Source organism: Ostrea edulis, chromosome 1 (genome assembly GCF_947568905.1).
Source record: "Ostrea edulis chromosome 1, xbOstEdul1.1, whole genome shotgun sequence".
Classification (NCBI taxonomy): domain Eukaryota; kingdom Metazoa; phylum Mollusca; class Bivalvia; order Ostreida; family Ostreidae; genus Ostrea; species Ostrea edulis.
Genome location: NC_079164.1, coordinates 55,646,567 through 55,665,761, shown reverse-complemented (window position 1 = coordinate 55,665,761; position 19,195 = coordinate 55,646,567). Strand labels below are relative to the sequence as shown.

At 35.0% G+C, this 19,195-nt stretch overlaps 2 protein-coding genes across 2 annotated transcripts in view; one reads left to right on the top strand and one right to left on the bottom strand.

Moving 5' to 3' along the window:
* The window catches only part of LOC130051808 (phosphorylase b kinase gamma catalytic chain, skeletal muscle/heart isoform-like), a 174,198-nt gene extending 156,084 nt beyond the window's left edge, over positions 1-18,114 (top strand). The window contains exon 12 of the mRNA XM_056154511.1: positions 17,383-18,114. The gene's annotated coding sequence lies outside the window, so the exon portion shown is untranslated. The remainder of the gene's footprint in view (positions 1-17,382) is intronic.
* On the bottom strand, positions 429-2,985 carry LOC125667169 (uncharacterized). Its single transcript, XM_056154492.1, has 3 exons — positions 2,850-2,985; positions 2,109-2,350; positions 429-1,576 (listed from the first exon to the last, which is right to left on the bottom strand). The coding sequence occupies exons 1-3, from the start codon at positions 2,901-2,903 to the stop codon at positions 523-525; spliced, it is 1,350 nt and encodes a 449-aa protein (XP_056010467.1). The 5' UTR covers positions 2,904-2,985; the 3' UTR covers positions 429-522.
* Positions 18,115-19,195: the final 1,081 nt, after the last annotated feature.

Sequence of the window (19,195 nt, the reverse complement as noted above, 5' to 3'; positions counted from 1 at the left end):
TGTCACAAGGAATACACATGTGAAATATGAAAGCCCTTTTACTAAGCATTCAAAAGTTTTGGCCAAGGTTGAAGTTTTTCAAAGGTAGGACAAACTACATGTCAAGGTCATGACATAAAAAAAATTGGTACCAAACAAAGGTCTGGTCACAAGGTATGTACATGTGAAATATGAAAGTTTACAAGTTATGGCCAGGGTTAAAGTTTTTGCAGATAAACAGACAGACAGACCAAACACTATGAGCCCCCTAATCTTCTAGTACAGGGGCATAAAAGGGAAATGAAGTGCAAGAACCCTCACTTGTCATGAATTTATTGAAAGGAAAATGTCAAAAGTTAAAATTAATATACATTTTGTATAAGTAATACATCATAATTCTTGTAATGATTAAGTATAAATAGATGTACATAATACCATTCCTCTGAATTAGAAAAGGGAAAATGCATGTTGTAACGTGTATCTGAAGTATTCTTATACATGCACTGTCATATGTACACATGTCACTTACAATTTCAGTGTTTTTCATTTGCACCAATCTTTAACAAGAGGACCTCTAAATAAAGTCAACATGTTTGCAACAGTCCATAACTGATTAATTGTACCTGTCATACTTAAGGGGATGACACCATCAAATAGATGGTATTCTTTGACCCTCCGAATATGTCGTTCAATATGTATTCTAAGCTTGGCAATTATTTGTGTTTCTTCTACTTCCTGCTTTGAAAACTGACCTTGGCTAAGAAGAAATGGTGGAGTATTGACAGATATGCCTGTCCCTTCTAATACTTTGTTTAAGACGAACCCTTTGTCTGCCATAATTGAATCGCCTTCTTCTAGAAGATCAATAAGACCAGATAATTTTGTAATTTCAACATCTGACAAACACCCTGTGTATAAAGAAGACACAAAAGTTAGAGCCCCATGAGGATCAATTTCAACAAGCCCTTTCCATGTGTGGGAACTCTTATACGTTGAATAACATTTGGATCCTAGTGCTAGGGATGATGGGCGCTCGGTTTTTATCTCTGTACAGTCAATTATGATTCTAGTTGAGGGGTAAAACATCTTGAAGGACTGGGGCATTTTTTCATAAATTTGTTCCTTACTAGACCAAATATTCATGCTGCCTAAAATGAAATACAAAAAGTTTGCCCATGTTATGATCTTGCGACTAACTGTTGACACATGACAATTGAACCTGACTGCTAAATCTTGTGCCATAAGACCACATTTTAGTCTGCACACAAACATGAACAACTCATCAATTAAAAGCATGCTTCTTTGTTTGCTGACTGTGATCTGCTGATTGGATTTATCACAGGATTTATAGTAATAGCTGTTCATACAGGTTGCAGTAGGTCTGACATATTCAAAGAAAGCTGAAAACATAGCCATTGATGTAAAACCTGTGTAGAATTGTATCATTGAATTGTCATTTGAAAAACGTTGGATTCCAAATCGTTCTATCTCCATCTTTTGTTGTATACTCCTTATTTCTTCATCCTTCTTCTGTAACAAAGCCTCTAATTCTTCGATTCTCACTATCTTTCTCTGCATTTCATCAGGAGGAGGAGAACTATAATGAAGGTAATAAAACATACTGAAACTGTGTAATGCTTCTATTTAATACATTTAAAATAAAACATACCTCCCACAATTAAATGATGACCAGCATCCTACTGTCCAGCAGCAGTTGTAAGGTAAACCATTCAAAACAGTTGATAACTATTGCAAACTGAATATTATAAAGTCATCAGTTTGGCAACAGCTTAACTATTCCGAGAATGATTCATGTTATAAATAGATATCTTGACTTGGTGAACAATATCCTGAAATATATTAAACTAATACAACACAAAATGAAGTATAAATCTGTGCACTGCACTATATCAATATGGTAACAATTAAATTATCTTGTATATTCACACAAAAACTTATTAAATTAACATTAATGATAGATACACACATACATTATGCATTGATATTGCTTGTAAAATTGCAAATGTATGTACAAGTAAATAAAACTGCAGTGTACAGCAGATCATAATACTAGGCATCACCTATTTTTTAACTTTTATAATTGGACAATTCACATGAATCAAAATTACCCATCCTCATTTGACATTGATATAGAATCTGTTTCATCGGGTCTCTCTCTTTCATCATCAAACTCCTGCTTTGGTCTTTTTTCTGGAATGGGATGTTTTACAATTGGACGTCGAGTGTTGGAATCTGCCTTCCAATGGAAAATCGAAGGTACAGATCCCGGTTTCAATGTGGTTCTTACTGGTGTCCATTTAATATCACTAGGTTTGAAGTGGCGAGAGCAAACTACGGTTTGTTCACTTATCTATAAATATTATAAAATGATTGTATGATTACTTGACCAAAAGAATATTTTTGATCATATGTTTAACTTTTGCATTATAGGCCCTAGATCATTTTTGCTCATTTCAAAGTTTGCAATTTAATTAAAAAAATAAATAAATCATATCATCTAATTTATAATTTTATATCTTCGATCATGACAATAATGATTATTATTTTTTTCTTAGCATATGACCATATAATAATATGTATCGTTGATAATTCGTCTTGTTTTGAAGTACACTGTAACTAGGACAAGCTGTCAGCTGATCGACCTAGTCCATTGTTTTACTTACAGTTTTTCATCGGTCATAAACACTCACTTGGTATGGTGAAAGTCATTTTAATGGATGATTGAAATTCAAGAATAAATAGTAATCATGTAATACACATTCACAACGATAATATCATACGCATAACGCAGATCAGACAGTCTAGACAGTAGACTAGACTTTAGTCTAGACCTCTTCAATATTACTCACGGTAAAAAGAGGACCGGGATCTCTTCTGATGGCTTGGATCCATGCTCGCCTCATTTCTGATGCTTTTGGTATTTTGTGAAATGATAACTCTGGATTTAATCTCCCATTTCCAGTGCATAATGGTACACAACAGTGTTTGTCGTGGCTCTGTCCTCCCCGTGCTGACGCTGACATTTTGTTTACCGACCTTGGCCTCGTTTTCGATTTCAGCGCGCGGCTTATGAATATTCTTCGAGAAAGGAGTATTTCCACCATCAAAAATGTTTTTGAGCCGCCATTTTCAAAATGGCCGCCATATACTGAAATAATTGAAAGTGTTAAAATCTCTACAACATTTGAGTTCTGGGGTAAATGGAGGGTCCACAGTTCATTTCTAGCATCAGTATTTCCTTCCAATCAATTTTCAATTGTTTTAAAATGACCGCCATTCAAAAAAATGACGGCCAATTATCAAGTCGGTCGGATTTCAACTTAATTTACTTCTTATGGTTTATGGAGGATTCTGAGTGCATATCTGGCATCAAAAAGCATTTCTGACATGGGGAGGTGTTCGGAGACATTTGTGTTGGCATCCCAACACAGTTATAGCTCGTTATTCTTATTAAGGTCTTCCGTCTCCTGCGGAAGACCTTACTATTATTGTTCGCGTTCTTCTTCTTCATTATTATTATTATTTTCCTTGGTAGTACACGCGTTTTTCTCAGCCATTTCTCGATCGATTTTCACGAAATTTTCAGGAAAGATGTCTTTTGGTGACGAGACTTTGCTTGCAAAATTTCGTGCTTGACGTCACTTCCGGTCAGGAGTTATCTCTCTTTTAGTGACTTTTTGAAGGGCCTTGTTGTCCACACATCTCCTCCGTCAGTTTTGAAGCTAGAGTCTTGAAATTTCTACACAAGATAGAGTAAACATTTTAGAAGATTTGTGGGGGATTCAATTTTACCGGAGGCGATTTGCCTAAACGCTCGCCTGGACCTGAAAAAATGGATGCCAAAATTTTTCGGCGATTTTTGACCTTTGATCTCCAATATCTTTTTTCTTGCAAATATTTTGTTAAGACATGTAGAACAAAAGTTGTGCACATTTACGAGGTCTTTTCGAAAATATCAAGATTTAGGGGCTAGCCCCTTAAATTAGGGATCTAGAAGGGCTCAAAGTCTAGATCAAATATCTCAAAAATCGTTAATATTTTGGTATAAGTCAAAGAACAAAAAATGTTCATCTCAACAATCCAAATCTATTCATATAAAAATTTAGGTCATATGTTACGTAATAAAGGATTTTAAGGGCCAAAACCATAATTTTTTTACCCCTTGTATCTCGAAAACGACAAATATTTTGAAAAGCAATAAAGAACAAAAGTTGTTCAGAATGATGATCTGAACAATATGCATATTTCGTTTTTACCCTATGTGGCCCCGTTAGGGAGCTACAGTTTGGCCCCTAAAAATTACTTCTAGAAATAACTCGAGAACGGTAAAGAATTTCTAAATACTTGTTGAACAAAAAATGTTTGAAATGTCATGACCTTTCTTACGATATCAAGCAAAAGGGGCTGACCCTTTAAATTAGGGGCCCAGAAGGGTCCAAAGGTTTATGAGAATATCTCAGAAACTATTAATATTTTGTAATAAGTCATTGAAGCGGAAATGTTCATCTAAACGAGCTTGTTCTTATCAAATCAAAAAGTATTTGAAATGTCATGACCTTTCTCACGATATCAAGCAAAAGGGGCTGACCCTTTAAATTAGGGGCCCAGAAGGGTCCAAAGGTTGATGAGAATATCTCAGAAACTATTAATATTTTGTAATAAGTCATTGAAGCGGAAATGTTCATCTAAACGAGCTTGTTCTTATCAAATCAAAAAGTAGGTCATATGTTACGTAATAAGGGATTTTAAGGGCCAAAATCATAAATAATTGACGCCTCATATCTTGAAAACGACAAATATTTTGAAAAGCATTATTGAACAAAAGTTGTTCAGAATGATAATCTAAACAATATGTACATTTCGTTTTTTCCCTATGTGGCCCCGTTAGGGAGCTACAGTTTGGCCCCTAAATATTTCTTGTAGAGATAACTCGAGAACGGTAAAGAATTTCTAAATACTTGTTGAGCAAAAAATGTTTAAAATGACAAGGCCTTTCTTACGATATCAAGCAAAACGGGCTGGCCCTTTAAATTAGGGGTTCAGAAGGGTCCAAATGTTTTTGAGAATATCTCAGAAACTATTAATATTTTATAATAAGTTGTAGAAGCGGAAATGTTCATCTCAACGAGCTTGATCTTATCAAATCAAAAAGTAGGTCATATGTTACGTAATTAGAGATTTTAAGGGCCAAAATCGTAAATATTTGACGCCTCATATCTTTAAAACGACATATTTTTTGAAAAGCATTATTGAACAAAAGTTGTTCAATGTGTCATAACCTATCGATCAATATCAAAAAATGGGTCTGTGGGCCTCATGGCTCGCCTGTAGAGTCGATTTTTGTCGATATCAGTCGATTTCAAAAACTTGTAACTGGTAAATATTTTGTAAGGACATATTGAACAAAAGTTGTTCAGTTTATCGAGATCTATCGATTGATATCAAGAAATAGGCCTATGGTCCTAATGGCTCGCCTGTAGAGTCGATTTTTTGTCGATATCGGTCGATCTCAATAACTTTTTACAGGTAAATATTTTGTAAAGACATATAGAACTAAAGTTGTTGAGTCTATAGAGGGCTAACAAATGACATCAAGAAATAGGCCCGCGGGCCTTATGGCTCGCCTGGAGAGTCGAATTTCAAACGAATTTCACCGCAACTTTGCTTCAGAAGCTTATGATATGAAAAATTGATTATATCTAAAGTGTCTTAAAGTCGGAAACTAAATTGGGACTCATTTGTCTTCTTTTTTCTTTTTTTTAACTCCGAGTGCATCAACAAATCGGACGGAAGACCTACTCGTTGCTCGCAACGAGATCGTGTCTAGTTTTCTTCTTATTATTATTCCTCTTCTTTCCAGAGAAATTTGTCCGCGCGATTTTATGAAAGTGCTTCCACAGATCCACTTCAAACTTTGTGAGCTGATAGGGGGTCATGAGGAGGGGTGCAATCAACTTTTAAAATTTTCAAAATGGCCGCCGTTTCAAAATGGCGGCCAAAAACGTCAGAAAATCAAGGTTGTCGGATTTCAACCAAATTTTATTTCTAGGGTAATTTGGTGACCCCGAGTTCATTCCCATCATCAAAAAAAAAATTGAGCCGCCATTTTCAAAATGGCCGCCATATACCAAAATATTTGAAAATGTTAACATCTCTACAACATTTGGTTTCTGGGGTAATTTGAGGGTCCACAGTTCATTCCTAGCATCAGTATTTCCTTCCAATCTATTTTCAAATGTTTCAAAATGGCCGCCATTGAAGAAAATGGCGGCCACAAATCATGTCCGTCGGATTTCAACCAAATTTAGTTCCTAGGGTTTTTTAAGGATCCTGAGTGCATATCTGGCATCAAAAACCATTTCTGGCATGGGGAGGTGTTCGGAGACATTTCTGTTGGCATCCCAACACAGTTATAGCTCGTTATTATTATTTTTTTCTTATTCTTATTATTCCTCTTCTTTAGTGAGAAATTTGTCCGACCGATTTTGTGAAAGTGCTTCGACAGATCCACTTCAAACTTTGTGAGCTGATAAAGGATCACTAAGAGGGGTGCATTCAACTTTTCAAATTTTCAAAATGGCCGCCGTTTCAAGATGGCGGCCAAAAAACGTCAAAAACTCAAGGTTGTCGGATTTCAACCAAATTCTATTTCTAGGGTAATTTAGTGACACCGAGTCCATTTCCACCATCAAAAATTTTTTTTGAGCCGCCATTTTCAAAATGGCCGCCATATACCGAAATATTTCAAAGTGTTAAAATCTCTACAACATTTGGGTTCTGGGGTAAATGGAGGGTCCACAATTTATTTCTAGCATCACTGTTTCCTTCCAATCAATTTTCAAATGTTTCAAAATGGCCGCCATTGAAGAAAATGGCGGCCAAAAATCAAGTCCGTCCGATTTCAACCAAATTTAGTTTCTAGAGTTCTTTGAGGATCCTGAATGCATATCTGGCATCAAGAACCATTTCTGACATGGGGAGGTGTTCGGAGACATTTGTGTTGGCATCCCAACACAGTTATAGCTCGTTATTATTATTTTTTTGACCAAATTTTTCTCGAAATTTATACAGTGGTTTTTTGAGTGAAACTTTCAGGAAAAATGCATTATATTATGAACTTTGTTTATCACCAAAAAAATTGGGAAAATTCCATTTCGGTTCCAAGTTATGGACAATTTCCTGATTTTCAAATGGAACTTTGTCCGCGAGTGATCTACAGGAAGGGCTAAAGATATGAACTGGAAACTTATTAGAGATGATAGAACATGACTTATAGATTTGCGTAAGCACTATTTCGTACGTCGTCATCACTTCCGGTCGCTACCGGAAGCGAATTTAAAAAATGGATTTTTTCAACTTTTTTGTTTTTTAATGTTTTTCTTTGATAAAGGTAAGATAAATAGAGACTCTTTATAGAATGCTGAATATGATATTTGTTTTTAAATTGATCAAACCAAACTCTAGATATTCGTAATTTTCATTTTGAAGCGAGGTCCTCGCTAGCCTAATGGTTAGCGTAGTGGATTTTCATGCGGGCGACCCGGGTTCAATCCCCAGATTACTCGAATATTTTTTTCCCACTTTTTCCAGCTTAAAAATGAGATTTCGTTCTTGAAATGATGTCTTGTATTTGTTCCGTGCGTTATTTCGATATTTTCTCAATATCAACATTTTATAATTCTTCATGTATGCAGAAGTATGTACAGGGAATGCACAACGTATATGTAATACATGTACATTTGTTATGAGTGAAGAAAAAACTTTTCTGATAACAGAGAACAACTTAGTATTCCGAAAACATTGATCTACCGTTCACATTCAATCTGCTTAATACTACAAACCATTAATTTTCTCATATTTTATTTCCTCGGGACAAAGGAATAACTGAGATTGTATAACAGTTATATATATTGTGATATCAATACATTTTTTTCCCTATTTCTTTATCTATATACTTTATAAGTGGCACATACATATGTACTTCTACATGCATTCAAATTAATATCGATAGTATTAATACTGTCATTTTCTTCTTGAAGCAACGGTCCTCGCTAGCCTAATGGTTAACGTAGTGGATTTTCATGCGGGCGACCCGGGTTCAATCCCCAGATTACTCGAAAATGTAAGAGCTTGAACTAATGAATTAAACCAATGCAGGACAAGAAACCCCTCCCCTCTTCGTTTTTTTTTTTTAATTGAAATGAGCTTTTCTAATCAAAATTTATCCGTTGTCTGTCGTCGTCGGCGTCATTGCAAACTTGGCCAAAAGCATCCTTGGGTGAAGGGCTTTCAAGTTTGTACAAATGAAGGGCCATGCCCCCTTCAAAGGGGAGATAATCACAAAAATAGGGTGGGGTCATTTAAAAATCTTCTTCTCAAGAACCACTGGGCCAGAGGAGCTGAAATTTTCATGAAAGCTTCCTGACATACTGCAGATTCAAGTTTGTTCAAATCATGGCCACTGGGGGTATGTTGAAGCCACAATAGGGGATCAAAGTTTTACATAGAAATATATAGGGAAAATCTTTTAAAATCTTCTCAAGAACCAATGAGCCAGAAGAGTTGAAATTTATATGAAAGCTTCCTGACACAGTGCAGATTCAAGTTTGTTCAAATCATGGCCCCCGGAGGTAGATTGGGGCCACAATAGGGGATCAAAGTTTTACATAGAAATATATAGGGAACATCTTTAAAAATCTTCTCAAGAACCAATGAGTCAGAAGAGCTGAAATTTATATGAAAGCTTCCTGACACAGTGCAGATTCAAGTTTGTTCAAATCAATGCCCCCGGGGGTAGATTGGGGTCACGATAGGGGATCAAAGTTTTACATAGAAGTATATAGGGAAAATCTTTAAAAATCTTCTTCTCAAGAGCCAATGAACCAGAACAGGGCTCGAAATTAGCGAGAAATACTCGCAAAATGCGAGTACATTTGAAAAATAGCGAGTAAAAATAGTGGACACTCGAAAATTTTAGCGAGTGGTGATTTACAAACTATGATCGTATCGTATCCGTTTTATACGGTAATGCGCCATTCACTTTTCTTAAACTTGCACTCTGAATCATACAAACGCTTACATGAACGATCGATTTCAATAACCGTTTTTTAAGGAACTCGGAGTCAAACAAATGCTTTAGAGGTCGGACATATGATTATGATGAAAAATGCACGTGCCACGGGTCCTGTTCACCTATAGGGGTGATTAAATTGAATTCTAAGTGTGAGGTTTTTGTTATTCATTTATCTAAGAAGAAGACAAAAGTCGGAGTCTATGTTTTACAAAGTCTTCCGGTAGTTATTTTTATCAGAATCATGAGAATGTCCTATCTAAATTAATTTATTGTCATATTCAGGTCGGGTTGTAGTGATGACACGAGTGCACTGCTCACCGCGTAGACGATTATCAAAAAAGTCCATGGGGCTCATGATCGTGCTGCTTATAAAACCATGAGTCCCGGATGCGCTTTGAAAAATCACTAGTGACAACTCTGATGTGGCATGGAATTGGACCTGCGGTAAACAGGTTGTGGATTATAGGTGCGATAATCAAGAGACCTAAACATGACTTACGTAACTTAGTGTCTTGTCCAAACGATGCCTGTTGACCCACAAGGCTCAGTAATGAATAATGCTGGGGAAAATACATGTAATTGATTTTTTTTAAAAACATGAAAAAAGAGCACTGCTTCATTATTTTTATTTTAGCTTGTAGGTTTTCATTTTAGCCTGTGGATTTTTTACCCACAGGCTAAAATTAGCCTGTGGTAGAAAAAGTTAATTTCGACCCCTGCAGAAGAGCTGAGATTTACATGAAAAATTCCTGACATATTGCAGATTCAAGTTTGTTCAAATCATGGCCCCTGGGGGTAGGTTGGAGCCAAAATAGGGGATCAAAGTTTTACATAGAAATATATTGGGAAAATCTTTAAAAGTCTTTTCTTTTTTTTTTTTACTAAATTTGGAACCATGCATTTGGTCGTTCCAAATTTAGTCAAAAAAAGTATACTTTTTTTGTGCTATAAGAGAACAAAAATATACTTTTAGCATATCTCTATTTTTTGCAAAGTACATAAAATGTATTATTGGAAATACAGAAAAAGCACAAAAATGTATTAAGTACAAAAAAAAGTATCCAGAGAAAAGTACAAAAAAGTATACTCTTAAGAAAGTATAGAAAAAGTATCATAAAAGTACATGTATACTTTTGAGTTGGTACAGAAAAAGCACAAAATGTATTAAGTACAAAAAAAGTATACTCTTAAGCAAGTATAGAAAAAGTATCATCAAAATATACTTTTCAGTCGGTACAGAAAAAGCACAAAACTGTATTAAGTACAAAAAAAGTATCTAACGAAAAGTAGAATAAAGTATACTCTTTTAAAGTAAGTATAGAAAAAGTATCATAAAAGTATACTTTTCAGTTGGTACAGAAAAAGCACAAAAATGTATTAAGTACAAAAAAGTATACTCTTAAGCAAGTATAGAAAAAGTATCAAAAGTATACTTCTCAGTTGGTACAGTAAAAGCACAAAAATGTATTAAGTACAAAAAAAAGTATCCAAAGAAAAGTACAAAAAAAGTATACTCTTAAGTAAGTATAGAAAAAGTATCATAAAAGTATACTTTTCAGTTGGTAGTGAAAAGATATCATGACAAGTGAAAAGTACAAAAGAAGCATGCTTTTAAGTTGGTATAGAAAAAGTATACTTTTAGTACAAAAAAAGTATGCTACAGAAAAGGGTAGAAAACAAGGTGTATATGAAACACTGATTGTCACCCCCCCCCCCCCCCCCCCCCCCTACAACAAAGCGGAACTACAAGACGTTGTAGTTTTTTGTTTTTTTTTTTGGTTGTTGATAATTTCCAAAAACTAGATTAATGTTAATGGTCAATGTCACAAGGTCAACAAATCAGGTATCATTCAAAAAGGTCTTCTCACAAGAAATGCATATGCTAAACATAAAAGCAGTACCTATAATTACTATTTGAAAGATATGGCTTATTATTCAAATTTTCTAAACTAAAAGGTAGGTTAATGTCACCAGGTCAAGGATTTCCATGTCAATGGAAAGGAATACACATATCAAATGTAAAGGCTTGACCTTTTATGATGTAAACGATATGATTTTTGCCAGACAGACCAAAAACTATGATATATGCCCCCAAACCATTGAATCCGGGGAGTATCATGTTGACACAATCATACCATCTTTTTGCTCACAACACTCGTGAAAGTCAATGGACAATCTTTCCAGCTCTGCCTTCTCTTTAGTATTTGATGGTATTCTCTCCAGCTTTTTTCTATCTTTGTAGTGTTCAATGACAATTTTTCCAGCTCTCTCTTCTCTTTGTAGTGTTCATTAACAATCTCTCCAGCTCTCTCTTCTCTTTGTAGTGTTCAATGACAATCTTTCCAGCTCTCTCTTCTCTTTCTAGTGTTCAATGACAATCTCTCCAACTCTCTCTTCTCTTTGTAGTGTTCAATAACAATATCTCCAGCTCTCTCTTTCTCTCTCTCTCTTCCATTTGTAGTGTTCAATAACAATATATCCAGCTCTCTCTCTCTCTCTCTCTTCCATTTGTAGTGTTCAATGACAATGTCTCCAGCTCTCTCTGCTCTTTGTAGTGTCCATTGCCAATCTCTCCAGCTCCCTTCTCTTTATAGTGTTCAATGCCAATCTCTCCAGTTCTTTCTCGTCTTCTGTGTGTTCTACTGTTGCCTATGATGTAAAAATAATACATATTGAAATGGCCTATTTAAACAAGATTATCAGTAATTAAAACTGATGAATGTTCCCCAAACTACAACTAACCAATGAACTACATGTACTTTATATCACAAATGACTCGCACAATGATCAATAACTGTTGAAAAATAAAGTGGGTTTTTTTTTCATATATAAGGTACATATGTTCAGAGTGACCTTGACCTTTATAAATTGACCTTGAGTGATTTTTGTCTAAAAACCATTTCCTTATTACTTATTTGTGTGATATATGATCAATATCTGTTCGAAAACTGTTTAAATAAAGAACATTTCCCTCGTATAAGATATATATTGTAAGTGCATACATGACCTTGACCTTTATAAAATGGCCTTGGTCTGAAAACCATTTGCCTGTTTAATATTTATGTGATATATATGATCAATACCTGTAATTTATAAAAGAAAGAAAAAACTGACTGTTCAAATAAGAAACTTTTTCTAGATATAATATACTTGTTCCGAGTGACCTTGACCTTTCCAAATTAACCTTGATCCAAAAGTCCCTTTCCCAAGGAATATTTGTGATCAATTTCTGATATAAGGTTTAGGAGGTATGAGCACGGACAGAGACACAACGATGACTATGCTCCCCTGAAAAAATAGAATTTGTAGTCCCCCCCCCCCCCCCTATTGTGCTGCAAATTTACAAGGCATTAGTATTATATAGAAATAAAAACTCCAGATTTGGCACCAAAAATGACTGAGTATTTTGGCTATAAATGATTAATTTCACATAAGCACCCCCCCCCCTCCCCCACCTTCTGGAAATCCTGAATCCGCTGCTTGTCAACCCCACCCCACCCCCCTTTCTATATAGATCTATGACTATAGTGTGGAAACTAGAAATGTAAAAATGTAAGAGCTTGAACTAATGAATTAAACCAATGCAGGACAAGAACACCCCCCCCCCCTCTTCGATTTTTTTTAGTTGAGCTTTCCTAATCAAAATTTATCCGTTGTCTGTCGTCGGCATTGGCGTCGTTGCAAACTTTTCACATTTTCATCTTCTCAAGAACCACTGGGCCAATTATAATCAAACTTGGCCAAAAGCATCCTTGGGTGAAGGGCTTTCAAGTTTGTACAAATGAAGGGCCATGCCCCCTTCAAAGGGGAGATAATCACAAAAATAGGGTGGGGTCATTTAAAAATCTTCTTCTCAAGAACCACTGGGCCAGAGGAACTGAAATTTTCATGAAAGCTTCTTGATATAGTGCAGATTCAAGTTTGTTCAAATCATGGCCCCTGGGGGTAGGTTGGAGCCACAATAGGGGATCAAAGTTTTACATAGAAATATATAGGGAAAATCTTTTAAAATCTTCTCGAGAACCAATGAGCCAGAAGAGCTGAAATTTATATGAAAGCTTCCTGACACAGTGCAGATTCAATTTTCTTCAAATCATGGCCCCTGGGGGTTAAACATCTTTAAAAAATTTCTCAAGAACCAATGAGTCAGAAGAGCTGAAATTTATATGAAAGCTTCCTGACACAGTGCAAATTCAAGTTTGTTCAAATCATGGCCCTTGGGGTCACGATAGGGGATCAAAGTTTTACATAGAAGTATATAGGGAAAATCTTTAAAAATCTTCTTCTCAAGAGCCAATGAGCCAGAAGAGCTGAGATTTACATGAAAACTTCCTGACATATTGCAGATTCAAGTTTGTTCAAATCATGGCCCCTGGGGGTAGGTTGGAGCCACAATAGGGGATCAAAGTTTACATAGAAATATATTGGGAAAATCTTTTAAAATCTTCTCAAGAACCAATGAGCCAAAAGAACTGAATTCCTGACATAGTGCAGATTACATATTGTATGTTATGCTTAAACAGATTTTTATTGAAATATGTTTTTTTACCTATCATAATGTTTGGATTAAAAACAAGTGGTACATCACCTTTTGCCATGTCTATAAGAAGAAGGTTGCCTTTCTGAACTAAGTCTATCCAAGCATTAAGGACATCTATTCAAAAGATATTTTTGAGTGTTTTTTTAATCTCATGTATATAATCTATTCCACGTGTAGTTAATTTTGTCAAATCAAGCTTAGGAATGAAGAAAAAAAATTTATAAGGCTTTTATATTAATCATTCATAAACCACTAATTTCATGTTTTTGTTATGATATCTTTATTAATGCAGTGGCTAGGACCATTCCATACAAAGGAGTAAAAGAGATTTTCTAATTCTTTACAAAAAGCATCAGACGGATTAGGAATAGACATCAGAACATGATTTAGAAGAGGTAGCACCAAAGTTTTAAGTACAGTTATCCTTCCTATTGGTGTTAGGTATCTTTTGCTCCACTGGCTGATAATTGCCTTCATTTGTATCAACTTTGGTTCATAATTTATTTTTGGAATCTTTTGCAAGTCTACATCAAAGTGAATACCGAGTAAAGTAAATCTACTATTACCCCAAGAAAAATTTAGAGTTGAATATAGAATTTCTTGACTAAATCTCTTAGCACCTATCCAGACTGCATGAGTTTTGGAGCAGTTAATACATAAACCCGATAGTTCAGAAAACTTGTTCAGCGTCCTTACAGCTTAATCTAGGAGAGATTCTCTACTACCGTCAAGTATAATACGCCAGTTTCGAGATACGAACTCTTCTGTGTAGGAGGTGCATTTAGTGGAACTTTGAATGACTAAGTGGGACAGAGTGGACCTACAGTCAGCGAGAAAAAACGATGAAATGTATTAAAAGCGGCTTCTCTTTTAATATGTAAATGTGGGAAATACGAAATGCTATCGAAAGAAATGTTTTACCGAAGAGGAAACATACAAACAATGTCATATTTGCAAGAAATATCTTTGATATGGTACTTATGACCAACGGAATAACGTGATATGATAAGAATTCTATGTTTTTAATTACTCCCTAAATACTAAACTTACTTAGTTTGTGTATCAGTCGAATTCGGGTGATCTAACAGTGTAAGAGAAACTTACTGAGTACATTCACTTACGCAGTGATGAATATTAGTCCCACTCCCGCGTGTAAACAAATTGTTTCGCGCCTCACTATACACGAGAGTTCTCCAAAGGGAAATAACTCGGATGTATCTCGAAACCGGCGTATTGATGTATCATCTGCCAACTGAGATATTTTCTCTCTCAGTATTTCTAACTGATTCCTTTAATATTACTAGTTTTTTCTTATCATAATTGCTAAAATTTCAGCACAAAGTAGAAAAATATATGGTGACAAAGGATCGCCTTGTCTACAACCATATTGTATATTGAAAGATTCAGAGACATGACCTCCTTGTATAACTGCGGATGTAATATTGTGATAAAATATTCTAATCCGTTCTTTAATGGAAGGCCCAAAATTAAAATAGTGTAAGGTGCTTTGAATAAAATCCCATGATATCGTGTCAAAAGCTTTCTCAAAAACTAAAAGTAATAAAAGCCCAGCTTCTTCAGTAAACTGCATATGCCATATATCAACTGTAAAAACAGTAATTTTCACCAATATACATGTATCTATTGCTAATGAAACCAGTTTGGTCTGTATTTATAAGTTTACTAATATGTGTTTTTAATCTATTGGCGATAGAACCTGAAGCTAATTTATATACTGTGTTTAACAATGTTATTGGACGCCAGTTTTTAATATACTGTCTTGGTTTTTCACCTTTTGGAAGCAAAGTTATAATACCATGTCTCTGCGTAATAGATAAAAGTTTATTCTCATAAGCATAGCTAAGTGACCTCATTACAAAGTTTCCAATTTGTTTTTAAAATACTTTAAAAAGCTCATCTGAGAAACCATCAGAGCCTGGCGATTTGTTAGATTCCGTGTTTCTAAGAGTTTTAGAGACTTCTTTGTGATGTTAATTTGCCTTCTAATTCTAATGACTCTTTGTGTGTTAATTTTGGAATATCTTTAAAATCTAAGATCTCATCTAAATCTTCAATGTCAGAATTAGTAACAGATTTTGATAAAAAAGACTTTGTTTCTTTCAAAATTTTGTGTTGTTCTACTATTATTTTCCCATCATCAATTTCTAGTTTGGGGATTTACTTGTAAAATTTCTAGATTCTAGAGAACAAAAATAATGTGTGGGTTTCTCCCCCTCTTCTAACCATTTAGCTCTACTTCTTATTTACTGCCCTTGTAATTTATGTTTTCTTAAGTTTTCTAAATTTTGTTTTTTGATTTCTAAATTGACCAAATTTGAACAAAGTACGATTGTATACATAAAAAGGCCCAACAATTTCTCTCAATAAAATGTGTCTGGAATTAACCTTAATCAGCGTTTTAAGAAAGTAAAATATATGCCAGGTATACCATGTCAACAAAATCAGAATGATATTCCTAATTGGATAGCATTATGACATCATGAATAAGACATTTCCCGCCTTTTTTTTCAAAATAAGCCTGAAAACTGTCAAATGTCATACATATTATTGCTCAGGAAAAAATGTGCGCATTTGTCGAGCATAATGAAAATGATGTATATTATGTATTATTTTAAGATGAAGAACATACTTGAATATGAATTTGCTCGACGCATGCGCTGTATGTTTTCTGAAAGGAAAACCACCTGAATTTGAGAATATTTTCATTGAAAATGGCATTTTTGCAATTTTATGCAAACTTCTAGCTCTCGTCATATGACACAAATCATTTTGCTGATCAAATTGAGCGGATTTTGGGTTTGCTAATCCATTTCTTATTTGAATGCCAGGGTTTGAGCTCCAAATGAAATCATCGATATTTTGGGCCAAATGACTTCTTTCCTTCAGATGCATGTTCCTCCAGGGTTTTATTTCTTCGATTAAGGTTTTTTCCTCTGTTGATTTTTCTTCTTCAAAAATGTTGAATATGAATTGCTTTTCCCTCTAATCTCCATCAGTAAAGTTTCCAAGAATAACTGATCATTTATTGTGAAATAAATATCTTTATCTGGAATGTTGTCTATGGACTCAATATTGTATATTGGTACAGCATACTGTTTCCGCACTTTCTGTATAATGTCATTTATACAATCCACATAACCTTTATCACCCAAAAGAGAATTATTAAATTTCCAATAGCCTCTTCCTTTCTGAAAATCATTGAAAGAAATTTACAACAGTATCATGGAATGGTCAGATCTGTAACTTGGTTCGATTGAACATTTATTTAAACTGGGTAGCAATGTCTCTGATAAAAGAAAAAAAATCTACCGGTAATCTACTTTGCTTAAAAGGTCTTTCAAAGATTACGCCAAGAATAACGTCGTGTTGTTTCATGTAATTGTCTAAATGGATCAATATAGCCATTACATTCCATTATGCTAATAATTCTAGCGGAATATTTTTGGCGGACAAGGAAGAGTTATCTCTTTTAAATACTTAAGTCGCAATTGGATGCATATTTGGCGAGTGAAATTTTGGCGGAAAGCTATTTAACCGCTAAAGTAAGCCAAATTTATCACCCCGCGGAAAAACCCGCTATACGATATTTTCTCTGAAAACAAAGCTTCAGATAGTGATCGTCCAAGTAGGGCTCGCAAGCCACCTATCTGGTTGCATGCTTATGAAACTGACATGTAATAAATTTGTAGTTACTATGTAAAAAAAAAAGGGGGGGGGTACATTCCTATACTGTATCTTTTTTTTGTAGATGACAAAAACAAAAGTAACACCAGGACAAAGTCGTAGATGTCCAATGTGTACATATGTAGCATGATTATAAGAAGCATGTGTTGCAATGTGCTATGCGAACCTTCAATTGCAATTACAACAGTAACAAGGAAATCAAGGTGAAGAGGCACGAAAGAAGAAGCCACCCTGGCATGACAGAATAGCCCATCAAACTAGATGGAAAACGAGCTAATGTTAAAGAATCAACTCCATGCAACAGTAAATCTGTGGAAGTGCAAGATGCAGAACAGTCAGAGGAAGAGTGGTTGAAACAGGACTATGGAGATGTAATTGTTAATGTCTCAACTGACAGTGGTGATAAAGGTGACACGAGAGATAACCAAACCAAGCAAGAGGAAAGTACCATTAAAGATCAGTTATTGGAGGTTAGAGTCATTCGGAAACAGACGACACCTGCTAAACGGTATGCTCCTCAAACCAAGATTTCTCTTTCTTCCAGTAAGCCAGGTTACCTTAAAGGAAGCCGATTGTGAATGTCGCAAGAGGAAGCTATCCATGGTCGATGTTGGTGTTCAGAAGCCAATAAGAGGATTGTCGTAACCAGACAAATTACACGGTTTCGTGATATTGGCGTTGATGTTGAAGAGATGAGCGAGGAGAAAGTCGAATTTTTGAAAGCTTTTGCTGACTTTCTGTTATACTCAGTTGCGCTGTACTTCAAATTGCTTTGCATTGTATTATACTATTTTAAATTCAGTACTTATTCATTTTACTTATAAGGGCCCCGCATGAAATGCGGGAAGCCCTGTAGTAATCACATTGTCCGTCCGTCTGTCCGTCAACACTTTCTTTGTGACACGATAACTCAAAAACTTTTTATCGTAGTTTTCAAATTTTGTACAGAAATAATTTACAATAAGAGGAAGAAGCCTATAGATTTTGGGGTCATTTCACTTTGACTGTCTGTCTGTATGGCATGATCTTTGTTATTATGAACACTTTCTTTGTGACACAATAACTCAAACAGTTTTCATTGTACAGTTTTTGTACTGAAATACTTCACAATAAGAGGAAGACAGCTATAGATTTTGGGGTCATGTCACTTTGTCTGTCTGTATGTGTGTCATCATCTTTGTCATTATGAACACTTTCTTTGTGACACAGTAACTCAAACATTTTCACTGTACAGTTTTAAAATTTTGTACAGAAATACTTTACAATAAGAGGAAGACACCTATAGATTTTGGAGTCATGTCACTTTGTCTGTTTGTCTGTAATTCAATTTGAATTATGATGTGCATTGTATTGATATATAGAATTTTTTTAATGTGATTTAAAAAATGCTTGATGTTACATGTATATTGAATTAACACATCATTCCCAGTCGACAACTTTCGATCGGGATCGGAATACGAAATAAAATTTCTTATATCCGGATGCAAAGTGAAACTGCTTCCAAAAATTGAATTATGCAGTAATTGCACGTTACACCTTAGAGAACTATGGAGCGCCAAATTAACATAAACTCAAATAATTCAATATATCTTCAATTGTTTGAAGATATCATCAATTCAATTATTGCTCTCTTTAATTGAATTAATGCTTGCTGACCGTGTCAGTTTTCTAGTTGATCATACATGCGGGACGCATGTCATCGGAGGCATGGGTAGTGTAATGATTCTGGAATTTTGAGGTCTACTCAAATGGATTCTTTTTTTAGTCAATGTCTAATATCACGCGATAAAAGGGTAAAAATACCAAGCATCAGTAATTGTTGCTAGCGTTCATCCGAGGGAAGAAGACGAAGAAAACAGTGTAAGTTTTATAAATCA